Here is a 12,477-nt window from a genome sequence, read left to right as displayed (position 1 = left end):
TTTCTTAAGGAGTATGTGACATGATTTCTTTCAAGTCCCTTGCCTTGGTTGCTTGAGGCTTCTCTGATTCTGAGAGGCTCTCATCGGTGTCTGGCTCTTTATAGCTCTTGGCAAAGGCTGCACTTCGCCGGGGTCTTTTGTTGAAACTGAAGCATTTGTCAGGTTCTGGAATCTCCTTCTCCAATTCCATCGCCTTCTTTAAATGAATCATCTTTTAGTGAATACCGACACCTTGTGGCTGACTATGGCAATGTGTCATGAGCTTAAAAGGCACATTGTTACTGTATTATCCTTGCCTTGCTGAGTCTTGCATTTCTTTTTCCACATTTTGGTAAGCCTTGGGCTTCAACTGGGAATTTATTAATGCAATTATGTTGATGAACCATTTTATCAGCATTGTAATTATATTAACCATTTTGCCAACAATAATACAGTGGTGCCTCGAGATACAAGTGACCCGACATGGTTTCGAGATACCAGCTGTCAATTGGCCGAGTTTTTGCTTTGTCGCGTGAGCCCAAACTTGAGAAACAAGTGCTGTATGGCACCATTAGGCTCTACTCACTAGACAACAAGCAGCACTTTGGCTGACATAGTTACTAAATATTCTTCAAAACAGATGCTGCAAGCTCTACATTGTCACTTCCAGTTGGAGTTTGCTTGAACACTAACTAGGCATGGGCCGATTACTGTGCTGAAGGTAAACCACGGTTTTGAAAAGTCAATGTTTCAAATACTGCAACACTGTCAATTATGGTAATTTGTGGTTTGTTTGTTTTTTGGAGGGGGGCTGCAATATGATTGGCTGGTTAGAAAGACAAGACTGTCACGCGCTAAAGAATCAGACTCTTTAATATTAATGAGAGCCAGATGCCTTTTTTCTCCTTCACAGCAGAGCAGAATGGGGAGGGGCGCCAAATACAAATTCGGTGGAAAGAATTTTAATGAAGGTGACAGTGTGTTAATGGAACTCTTGATAAGCCCCTTCTCCAAAATGATTTCCAGACAGACAGAAGCTCTTTAAAGGTTGAAGCACTTGTTGTTTTTCAATGTAGAGAGGTTATCTGGATGAAGATTTTCTTCTTTTGTTGTACATAATTGAACATATTTTATTGTTTTGTATTGATTGTTTTTTTCACTTTTGATTTATTTAGTAGAAAACAAAGTTAAAAGCCTAAAATAGTTAAAAGTTAAAATACTTTTAACTTAAATACTTATTAGGGGTGTAACGATTCATTTTAGCAACAATGTTATTTATATCACGATTCGTGGTTGCTGATTTGATTCCAGGATGATATCGGTTCATTTAGAATGATACGATATGAAACGATTCAGAGGCTGGAAATTGATTCAGTAACTTTTTAGCCAAAAATGCATCCAGTGTGACTGTTAAATAAATAACTGAATACTGGACAGTGCGGGTGAAATTTCTTGGATGCTTGTTGTTTTCTTGTAAGGGAATCAGGTAAAAAGTAATTATGGTCATTAAATATAAAGATTTTCGTGATGTACTTGTTTTTATGTGTCTTATTGTGTACCATACTGTATGTGTTTTCTAATAGACTATGCTTAATAAAAGTTGACTGATTTTATTGCAGTAAAACTGTGGAAAACAGCAGCTTATTGTTATATTATTTCAGCTATGATTTTACTTGTTGGGCCAGTTTTTGTAGATATGAGATGTTTAATTGGCGTTAGAATAATGAGGTCCTTGGAAAAATGTCTCCACTTTAAGAAGTCCCAAGTTGGACCCAGTTTGAGAATCTCTGTTCTAAACATCCATCCATCCATCCATTTTCTGAGCCGCTTCTCCTCACTAGGGTCGCGTGCGTGCTGGAACCTATCCCAGCTATCATCGGGCAGGAGGCGGGGTACACCAAGCCAATCGCAAAGCACATACAAACAAACAACCATTCGCACTCACATTCACACTTACGGGCAATTTAGAGTCTCCAATGAATGCATGTTTTTGGGATGTAGGAGGAAACCAGAGTGCCCGGAGAAAACCCACGCAGGCACGGGGAGAACATGCAAACTCCACACAGGCGGGACCGGGGATTGAACCCCGGTCCTCATAACTGTGAGGCTGACGCTCTAACCAGTCGTCCACCGTGTGTGCAATAGAAAAAAGATCTTTTTATTTACCCACATTTTTGAAAATAATCGATTTTGGAGCTTGAATTTAAATAACGCGGTATTTTTGCTCAAGTTTATCGTACCGTCTGAATCAGATATCTTCTCATGCCTAAAACTAACTATAAAAAAAACAACAGCACCACTGACGGGACACAGAAGCCTTCCTGCTCCAGCAGCAGGGGAGGGCGGGATCGAGCGAGAACTGGGAGGAAGAGCGGGAGATGGGGAGAGAGGTTGGTGGTGGTGGTTACAGAGTGTGTGCGTGTGTGTGTGTGTGAGAGAGAGACAGAGAGAGAGAGAGAGAGAGAGAGAGAGAGAGAGAGAGAGAGAGAGAGAGAAAGAGAGAGAGAGAGAGAGAGATGGCACATTTAAAGGTACAGGAACGCAAAAGAATCCTCAGCATCTGTGTGCATGTATGAGACCTTTGGCTTGATTACACTTCATAAAACCAGTTAATATCTTTACATTCTCTCCTATCATGTTTTTTATGCCTACCTTTCTTTTTTTTAAATATGTTTAAAAAATGTTGGGTTTCTTGGGGACTGGAACCATTCATTTTAATGAGTGTTTTGAAATAAGAGCATGGTCATGGAACTAATTAAACTCATATCTCAAGGCACCAATGTATATGATTTGGAGCAAGATAAATATTGTACTTGAATTATGAGCCTGAAATGCTTTGGGCCTGATTGGTTGTTTGCGGGCATATGTCATTTTGCATTGGGCTTTCTTGCTTGACTCTGTCAGCCAGATGACATCTGGAGAGCTGGTATTGTCCGTGCCACTGAACAGATGCTTCTTTTCATTCTGCTTCTCCTACAATATACAGGTCACACCCACACTAATACGTTGTGTTCATGATAGTCACTTTTTTATTCATCATACGCAAAAATACTGAGTTCCAGCATGTGACAAAAAATGGAAACATACCTTTGCTGCCAGTTGTCCTGTCCAGGTTGTGGTAAGGTGCAATGAAGGGTCACAGATGCCTCTGCCAGTTAACAAATGTATCATGAAATGAGATCCATTTTAATATAAACTCTTATTCTATATTCTATTCATTAATCATATAGAAATATGCTAGTCCAAATTCAGCCAACAATTGGACATACTTGTTTGATGTGGCAGATTTTCCAAGGACTGCATGGTACGTTCTCTAAACAAACATAACGTGGGAAACACTGGGGTTACAAGCCAATCATGTTGCATTTAGATATCATGAATTCGAAAAATACAGTATTTACCCCGACACTGAATGCTTCATCAGTGCTGAAATCAAAAACATCTTTTCTGTAAAAGAGAAAAAAGCATTAAAACCTAAATGCAAAACGCCAATGTTGCTGTTGAATGTTATCACCTTTTGTTTGCAGAAATTGATGTGATCTTACTGTGGGATTTGGTTACATCTACTGCTCGTGTATTTTTCTATAGCAAGTAAAAATAATCTTTAGCAAATCAAGGTATAGCAAGGCTCCTCTCCGCAATAAAACAGTAAAAGTAGTGGTTACTTACTTTACCAGTGGAAAGCAAGCTGATAGTTGAGGACAAAAACAAGGGCAAAAATCAAATTAGAGGCATGCATTAGGTCTACGACAAGTCCTTGTAGAACAACAGAGATTAAGGCGATGATCATTAGTGTGTGTACCTGCTGACTTGATTAGGTGGAATCCAGCTCTGAGGTATACTTCCAATTTTTTCCTTGGATTGCTTGTTCGTGGTGTAATAGCTTGAGATAAGTTTCACCATGTTGCCTGCAGCCACGTTATCTCTCTAAATGAAGAAAACACAAAAGGTACCATTATCTCACAAACTTTGCTTTATCTACAACAATCGTTCTTTAAGGTGCGTAAAACTTAAAGATGGACAACTTCTGATTGGTCATAATTTTGCTGTGCACCCTACAAATGTATGAAATATGAGGTATTCATAAGGATGATGTGCTTTTAACTCTCAACACAACTCCTGTGAAAAGAATATGTGCCTCTTTATCCATCACGTGTTTGTGTTCACGGTAAAATCCTCTTGGACCCTCTTGGTACCCCCCCTACCCAACCTTGAGGACTTGCACGCTGCCAGAACTAAGACAAGAGCGTGCAAAATCCTTTTGGACCCTCCACATCCTGGTCACCACCTCTTTCAGCTCCTTCCCTCGGGTAGCCGCTATCGAACAATGCAAACTAAAACTAGCAGACATTCCAACAGCTTCTTCCCTCTTGCCATTAACTTCTTAAACATTTAATTTACAATTCCATTGTAACATGCTGCCAATTGTGTCTTGAGATTGTTGTCACATCTCTGTCAGGGCAATTATACATTATTCGTGCGCTCACTGAAGTAGTCTCGCCACTCTGCACTATTTGGATATCTGTTGTTGACCAATAGTGGCCACTCATGTGCTTGAGAAGTATCTGCACCATTTGCACAACTGACACTGTTCCTGATTGTCGCATTACTACACACTTTAAAGTGCTTACATTTCTTGAAGTCTCTGCTCCATTTGTTTTTATGTATTTATGTCTCCAAAGTATTTTCTGTCAAATGGCTGTTTGATGTCATACGAGAGCGAGAAACACCAAAGGGATGAAAAATGAGACAAAAAAAACAAACATAACACTTTAGGGGGGGGTCTGAGGGGATCCCCGAAGCCCCCGAAGATAATATTTTTTATTTAAACATAAATTAAGCAATCTGGAAGACTCTAAAGAGTACAACAAGGGAAAAAAAAAATATATATATATATATTCTTCACACAGAAAAACTTATTTACAGCGCTCAAGTACATGTTGATGTACAAATGTAAGATTAAAATTTAATTTGCCTCATTTCTTTGCTTTTTTTTGTTCTGGCCTCTAGCATCCTCCTCTTTAAGCACTCATTCTGGAAAATAATTGACTAAAATTATTGTCTGTTTCACTTAATTTTTCACAATTACCAACTTCAAAGGCTCATCCTAAAGGCATTTTCCAGGAAAATATTAAGTACAAGGCAGCACGGTGCACGACTGGTTAGAGCGTCAGCCTCACAGTTCTGAGGACCGGGGTTCAATCCCCGGTCCCGCCTGTGTGGAGTTTGCATGTTCTCCCCGTGCCTGCGTGGGTTTTCTCCGGGCACTCTGGTTTCCTCCTACATCCCAAAAAACATGCATTAATTGGAGACTCTAAATTGCCCGTAGGTGTGACTGTGAGTGCGAATGGTTGTTTGTTTGTATGTGCCCTGCGATTGGCTGGCAACCAGTTCAGGGTGTACCCCGCCTCCTGCCCGATGATAGCTGGGGTAGGCTCCAGCACGCCCGCGACCCAAGTGAGGAGAAGCGGTTCAGAAAATGGATGGATGGATATTAAGTACAATATTTTTCTGTTGCGACGCCACAGAGGGAAGCGAGTCGGTATTAAGTGAATTAAGCAGTGATCAGAGGAATCCAGGGCTGCACGAGGTATAGCACGGTATGCGTTTTTTACCGTAGTGTAGCAGTGGTCTAAAGTATTATTTTCCCTGGTAGGACAGTCGATGTGCTGCTTGTATTTAGGGAGTTCGTGGTTGAGTTTAGCTTTGTTAAAGTCCCCGAGAATAATGAGGGGTGAGTCCGGGTGTTTTTTTTCAATTTCATTGACTTGTTCGGCGAGCGTTAGCAATGCGGCGTTCGTGTTAGCTTGAGGTGTAATATAGACTCCAGCCAGTATAAACGATGCAAACTCACGTGGCGAGTAGAATGGTTTACCAACATCAACGACCAACATCAACTCCGTCCTCAAAAAGGCCCAGCAGAGGATGTACTTCCTGCGGCTTCTGAGAAAGCACGGCCTGCCACAGGAGCTGCTGAGGCAGTTCTACATGGCGGTCATCGAATCAGTCCTGTGTACTTCCATCACAGTCTGGTTTGGTGCTGCTACAAAAAAGGACAAAGTCCGACTGCAATGGACAATCAAAACTGCTGAAAGGATTGTCGTTACACCCCTACCCACTCTTGAGCACTTGCACGCTGCCAGAACTAAGAAAAGAGCGTGCAAAATCCTCTTGGACCCACCACATCCCGGTCACCAGCTCTTCCAGCTCCTTCCCTCAGATAGGCGCTACCGATCAATGCAAACTAGAACTAGCAGACATTCCAACAGCTTCTTCCCTCTTGCAATCAACTTCTTAAACACCTAACCTACAATTCCATTACAACATGCTGGCAATTTTTTGACTTGAGTTCGTTGTCACATTTCTGTGGGGCAAATTATATATTACTCGTGCACTCAGTGTCGTTGTCTCGCCGCGCTGCACTATCTGCATATCTGTTGTTGACCAATACAGGCTACTCATTCCAGAGTAGCATCTGGAGTATCTGCTACATTTGCACAATCAATATTGTGCCAGATTATCGCACTACTCGTCACTTTAAACCGCATACACTCCTTGAAGTCTCGGCGTCCTTTGCACAATGGTCATTGCACCGGACTATTGCAATATTAGTCATTCGAACTGCTCTAACTACTGGAGGACTCTGCATCTTTTTGCACAATTGTCAAAAAAATTAAATGTACCGGCATTACCAGATAACTAGCAATCCTATATTGCTCAGTGACTGTTTTTGTCAATGTCTTTATGTCTCAAAAGTGTTCTCTGTCAATTGAGTGTCTGTTGTCGTACTAGAGCGGCTCCAACTACCGGAGACAAATTCCTTGTGTGTTTTTTGGAAATACTTGGCAAATAAAGATGATTCTGATTACTGGCCATTTCTGAATTTGAAGTTAGTTCATTCTGTGTTGTGGCATAATCCTTAACAGCGCTCCGTCGCTTAAAACATTTAACATTAACATCAGTAAACTATATCATTGTAGCCTCATTTCCTAATTAATACGAAATGTACTAGCGAATCAGCTCGTCGCCGATGTTACATGTGCTTCGTTGTTCCACTTTGGATCACAACCAGGGCCACAACCCGCAGCACCTCAACGTGAAAATACAAAAGACCAGCGCAGCAAATACCACACTGGCTGATCTGATGAGCAAAAATTTTGCTTAAACGTAAGAGTAGCAATAGAGGATGTCCGCTCCAGAGGTGGGTAGAGTAGCCAAACTTTGTCCTCAAGTAAGAGTACTGTTACTTGACAATAATGTGACTCAAGTAAATAGTAGTCCTCCAAAAAATTACTTCAGAGTAAAAAGTACACAGTGAAATTATTACTCAAGTACTGAGTAAATAGTGAGTAACTTCTGATTTTATTTTTTTACCACAGCATGAACATAAATTTTAAAAAAGAACAAATTATAAAATATGAATGTACAAATTCTGAAGTTGGTGTGTGTGTGTGTGTCTGCACAGTCAAAACTACAAAAAAAACATCTGCAATTTACTGCACAGTGTTATATTAAGTTATAAGTGAGCTGAAATATCCACGCCTGGGCAGACAGTGCCAGACAAATACTACAATTCATGAAAGCTGTTGTTTTTGTTCGTCTAAATGTACACAAGAGTAGCGAGGCATTGCCTTCATGGTAACGACAGCCTTTCCAACAGGGCCGCCACGTACGCACGACGATTAGCGGGGCAGGCTTATCTATTGTGAATACCTATGTCCGGGAAGCCTAATGGAGGACGTTGTGTGAGGTCATGTGACTTTCGTGTCGTTTGATTGGTGAACTAGACTTAAACGTCACTAGTGCTTAAAATGGCTGGCGCCATAAGCGGAAGTCGAAGTTGTAGTCTTGCACATGAAATAGTTGATAAATAAGCTACATTTGATAAATAAAAGTAGCGAGTGACAGATCATTGTACCGTGACTTAATAACAACAGAAGCGGCGGAAGTTTTTTTCTGGTCTCGTCAACTCCTGTGACTTCGAGCGCACAGGCGGAACCTCAGGCCGCATATTCGTCCGCCGCGGAGTAATATTCACAATTACATCTCTGTATGGATAGTGTATGTGTGGAATGCATCTAGCTGCCAGCGTTCAAGAAGTACGAAAGAGCCTATGACGTCAGTGATGGCAACTTGCATGTATGATATATATATATAAATATATATATGTATATATATATATATATATATATATATATATATATATATATATATATACACACACATATATAAAACAATACCTTATTATTTGAATTTCCTTCCTGGTTGGATGTAGATGCTTTCGTTGACAATGCAATCGATGGTTGCCTGCCTCTGCTCATTGTTTGGTCAAGTTTTCTCTGGGCCTGTAGCTCTTTGGGAGTATGCAGAACCAAATCATATGAGCACCCCGATATATTTTCTTTCGAGCTTTTTTGATCAGAGATCAATGTCATGGTTGCGGCAACTTCTTTATGTGCAAACTCTGTGTTTCTCTCCTTGATGGCCTGTTGTGGGTGCAGAGAAGGTTTGCTTTGGAGCTGCTTTCTCCTACGTGGGCCTGGAATATTGTAAAAGACAGATTTTTGGAGTCAATACATTAGTTTATAGGAATTACACCACGTGTGCAGATTGATTACCATCATTTCGCATATGATTGTTATTTTGTGTAGGCCTTTTGAATATTTCCAAAACTGACAGTTTGTTCCCCTGAGACCTACAAGGTGAATACAGAAGAATTAACAGACATATACTGTATCACATATACCCTATAAACACATCAAACATGTGCAATAACTAGGGAGCTTTATTTTATTCCTTACATTTTTTTCTCAGTTAAAGGCTGGGTGTCGGGCACAAAAGAATACTCTAGAAGAAGACGTGTGAGTGAGTGAGTAATGTTTCTCTTATATGTAAAAAGTGCATTATTGTTTTTGTGACTGAGCTGCGTGGCAATTACTTACCCTGAGAATGATCTGTACCCTGTCCTGATAGGATCCTTTCTGATTCTCTTACTACTGGTATGTTCTATAGGACAAGCAAACGAATGCACTACAGTTTGAGTAAATACACCTATCGTCACTTAAATTACAACCACCTGATAGGAAGAAATGTCCTATCTTCACAGTAAAGAATTATACATGCACCTGCCTGAATAACATTTATTCAATTCTACGTTAAATCAACTATTGTGAAATATATACGTGCAGTACATACAAGGGGCATAACTCATGAGGTAGTGCAAAAATGTGTGTCTGTTGTCCCTCTCAAAGAAGGAACACAACATGCAGTGTTCACGACTTGTAATTTTCTTTCCCATTACCACTCAGGAATGCAATAATTTAATTAACGGTAGATATTAAAACCATACCTGCTTGGTCATGGCACATTTGAGGGTTTCATCAGTGGTCTTTTGTTCTGCCAGGTTAGCACCCTTCTTTCTATCAGAAGCACAAAACATCTCCAGACATGGTTTCCCTTTGTTCTCTGCTGAAGTGTCTAACATACAGAAAAAGGCAGTAGTAAGTGCCGTGAGTTCTTGTCTATAATGCGCATTTTCCCCCCAAAATATTTGTCAAAAGTCAATGGACCGCATTGTAAAAAAACTATTTTACATTAAACGTATACCAGTTGCTAGGGCTTGTGAAAAATATGTAGTTTCATTCCAATATGATATGTAATGTCTATCTATACATCCATTCTCTGAACTGCTTTTCCTCACTAGGTTCACGGGTGCGCTGGCGCCGATCCCTGGTAACTTTGGGCGAGAGACGGTGTACACCCTGAACTGGTTGCCAGCCAATCACAGGGCACATACTATAAACAATCATTCGCACTCACATTCACACCTACGGACAATTTAGAGTCTTCCATTAACCTACCATGCATGTTTTTGGAACATGGAAGGAAACCGGAATAGCTGAAAACAAACTCACACAGGCAAGTGGAGCACATGCAATCGCCACACAGGAAGGTCGGATTTGAACCCTGGACCTCAGAACTGTGGGGCAGATGTGCTAACCAGATCACCCGAGAATCATGACATCCTCGCTAGCGCCATCCATATAATTAGCAACGTAACAAGATTTCCTACAAATTATAATCTGTCAAAATGCAAAGTCTGGTTGGAATGGCACCGTCAACGTGAGAACAACGCAGCAAGAATTTTGAAAATTGGATGATGGATTCAGGAGAAATTGAGCTTTATGTCCGAGGAAAAACATTTTATTTTTGGAGAACGTTCATGTGAAATCAACTATAGAAAATCTGGTCAAAAAGTCTCTTCAAATTAGAGTAAAACAGTACAACTTCATTATGTCTCAACATTACGATAAAAACATTGAAACCCTAATGTAATTGGCCACGCTGAATTCGATTTATAAAGTCTTATAAAGATGCTCATTTAAAGGCCCTAATTAGCATAAACTGACAACAAGTTTGTTAAAAAGTCATTTTTTAAAGGAATGGTCAATATTTTTTTCAAAAGGAAGCTAAGCTATTTCAAATGTGGACATGATATATGAACCAATAATTTACTTTAAAAAATATATGACATTTTGAAAATGTCTGCACTGTAACATGGTGACATGAGTTTTGGAATAGAATTATGTGATTTCACGAGTAAAGCTATATCTTAGGAACTACTGGATGGATTTGGCTGAAATTTATGCACCTATTTATAACCTACTTATAATACTATTGTGTGCAACGATGAAGTTTGATGCTACAGTTAATTCTACTTGATGCAATAGATGCCTGAAGTTGGAAGAACCCTACAAAGATATTCTTTTGTAACCTTGACAACAATATCTTGGGAAAGTCATTATAAATGATATTATTATAAATTATAATATCTATCCATCCATTTTCTGAGTTGCTTCTCCTCACTAGGGTCACGGGCGCGCTGGAGCCTATCCCAGCTATCATCGGGCAGGGACACCCTGAACTGGTTGCCAGCCAATCGCAGGGCACATACAAACAAACACACAACCATTAGCACTCACATTCACACCTACGGGCAATTTAGAGTCTCCAATGCATGCATGTTTTTGGGATGTGGGAGGAAACCGGAGTGCCTGGAGAAAACCCACGCAGGCACGGGGAGAACATGCAAACTCCACACAGGCGGGGCCGGGGATTGAACCCCGGTCCTCAGAACTGTGAGGTTGACCCTCTAACCAGTCGTCCACCGTGCTGTTAAATTATAATAATTAATTATAAATTATAATTTGCATTTAGGAAATTATCATGCAAAAGATGAATATTTAAAGCCGTCATCTTGAGTACATAGTACACTACATACACCAGATTATATTAATATATACAGCAGATTATATTAAAGTCAATAGTTATGCCACAGACTTCCAGTTTTTAAGTATTAAGCTCGGCTTCATCGTGTCATGATGAAGGCGAGCATCCTGTCAGTCCATCTCCAAGCAAAAATCACAGCTTTCTTCAAAAGATTACTCAAGACATACCGAATATTATGGTGGACGATGTGAGCAGTTTTATTCACGCAAATTAATCCACGTCAATACATGAGTTCAATTTGTTCTGATAGTATCACACATGGCTATTATAGCTAATGTTAGTTCATTACCACTGATGCTTTGATCAAAACTACAAGACAACACAATCGTTGACAATTTACAAACAACCACAAGGAAAGCAAACTACATCAGGCCACATTCTCTTGTTTTTGCCCTTCTTTTGTAGTGACGTATTTTTGGAGAACGTTCATCCTATGTTCCTCTTCCAGAAGAAAGTGTTCACTACAGCCATTTCCATCCTTTTTGCAAAGTCTACCACCATCTGTCCCTCTAAGTTCCTTTCCTCGATGCTGAATTTACTCATCACTTCTTCATCACTTCTGTTTGCTTCACCAACATGTCCATTATAATCTGTACCAATCACGACTCTCTCTCTTTGTCTGGGATGCTCAGAACTACTTTGTATAGCTTCGTATAGCTCCTTCCAGAATTTTTCTTTTGCCTTGAGGTCACATCCTCCCTGTCGGGCATAGCCACTAATCACATTAAACATAACAACCTTAATTTCAAGTTTCATCTTCCTCACTCGATCTGACACTCGTTTCACCTCCAAGACATTGTTTGCCAACTCTTCCTTTAAAATAACCCCAACTCCTGTTTTAGTCCCAACATACAAAGTCCCCACATTCTGTGCTTTCCTCCTCTTTCTCTTTCTTATAATGACATCTTTATATTTATTTATATCTTTGTTTGATCCTGTTTTTGAGGATCACCAGGCAGAGATTACAAAAAATGGGAACATTTGGGAACAAGGCTGCAGTGGATATAAAAAGTCGAAATAAAAAAAAGTTGAAATAATCTTGTATGTGATTGGCTTGGACTTGTTCAACTTGCTGTCTTCTTAGCCAGGTCACCATTACAAAGCAGATGCTGTCTCAGCTGGTCATTTACCTGGTTAAATAAAGTTTGAATAACATTTTTAAAAATAAAAAAATAAAAGAAATCGCCACCCTGAACAGGATAAGCGGTA

At 40.0% G+C, this 12,477-nt stretch overlaps 1 protein-coding gene across 1 annotated transcript in view; it reads right to left on the bottom strand.

Moving 5' to 3' along the window:
- LOC133413903 (synaptonemal complex protein 2) overlaps positions 1-12,477 on the bottom strand; it is a 62,572-nt gene that overhangs the window by 21,476 nt on the left and 28,619 nt on the right. The window contains exons 19-32 of the mRNA XM_061698824.1: positions 9,329-9,456; positions 8,922-8,985; positions 8,781-8,826; positions 8,598-8,674; positions 8,220-8,518; positions 3,782-3,906; positions 3,649-3,667; positions 3,494-3,561; positions 3,381-3,426; positions 3,249-3,292; positions 3,067-3,127; positions 2,795-2,952; positions 297-363; positions 44-196 (exon numbers count right to left, since the gene is read on the bottom strand). Of these exons, the coding sequence (XP_061554808.1) occupies positions 44-196; positions 297-363; positions 2,795-2,952; positions 3,067-3,127; positions 3,249-3,292; positions 3,381-3,426; positions 3,494-3,561; positions 3,649-3,667; positions 3,782-3,906; positions 8,220-8,518; positions 8,598-8,674; positions 8,781-8,826; positions 8,922-8,985; positions 9,329-9,456 (1,355 nt within the window). The remainder of the gene's footprint in view (positions 1-43; positions 197-296; positions 364-2,794; positions 2,953-3,066; positions 3,128-3,248; positions 3,293-3,380; positions 3,427-3,493; positions 3,562-3,648; positions 3,668-3,781; positions 3,907-8,219; positions 8,519-8,597; positions 8,675-8,780; positions 8,827-8,921; positions 8,986-9,328; positions 9,457-12,477) is intronic.

This window comes from Phycodurus eques, chromosome 1, assembly GCF_024500275.1.
Source record: "Phycodurus eques isolate BA_2022a chromosome 1, UOR_Pequ_1.1, whole genome shotgun sequence".
NCBI classification, from domain to species: domain Eukaryota; kingdom Metazoa; phylum Chordata; class Actinopteri; order Syngnathiformes; family Syngnathidae; genus Phycodurus; species Phycodurus eques.
This window is presented reverse-complemented; position numbering and strand designations above follow the sequence as displayed.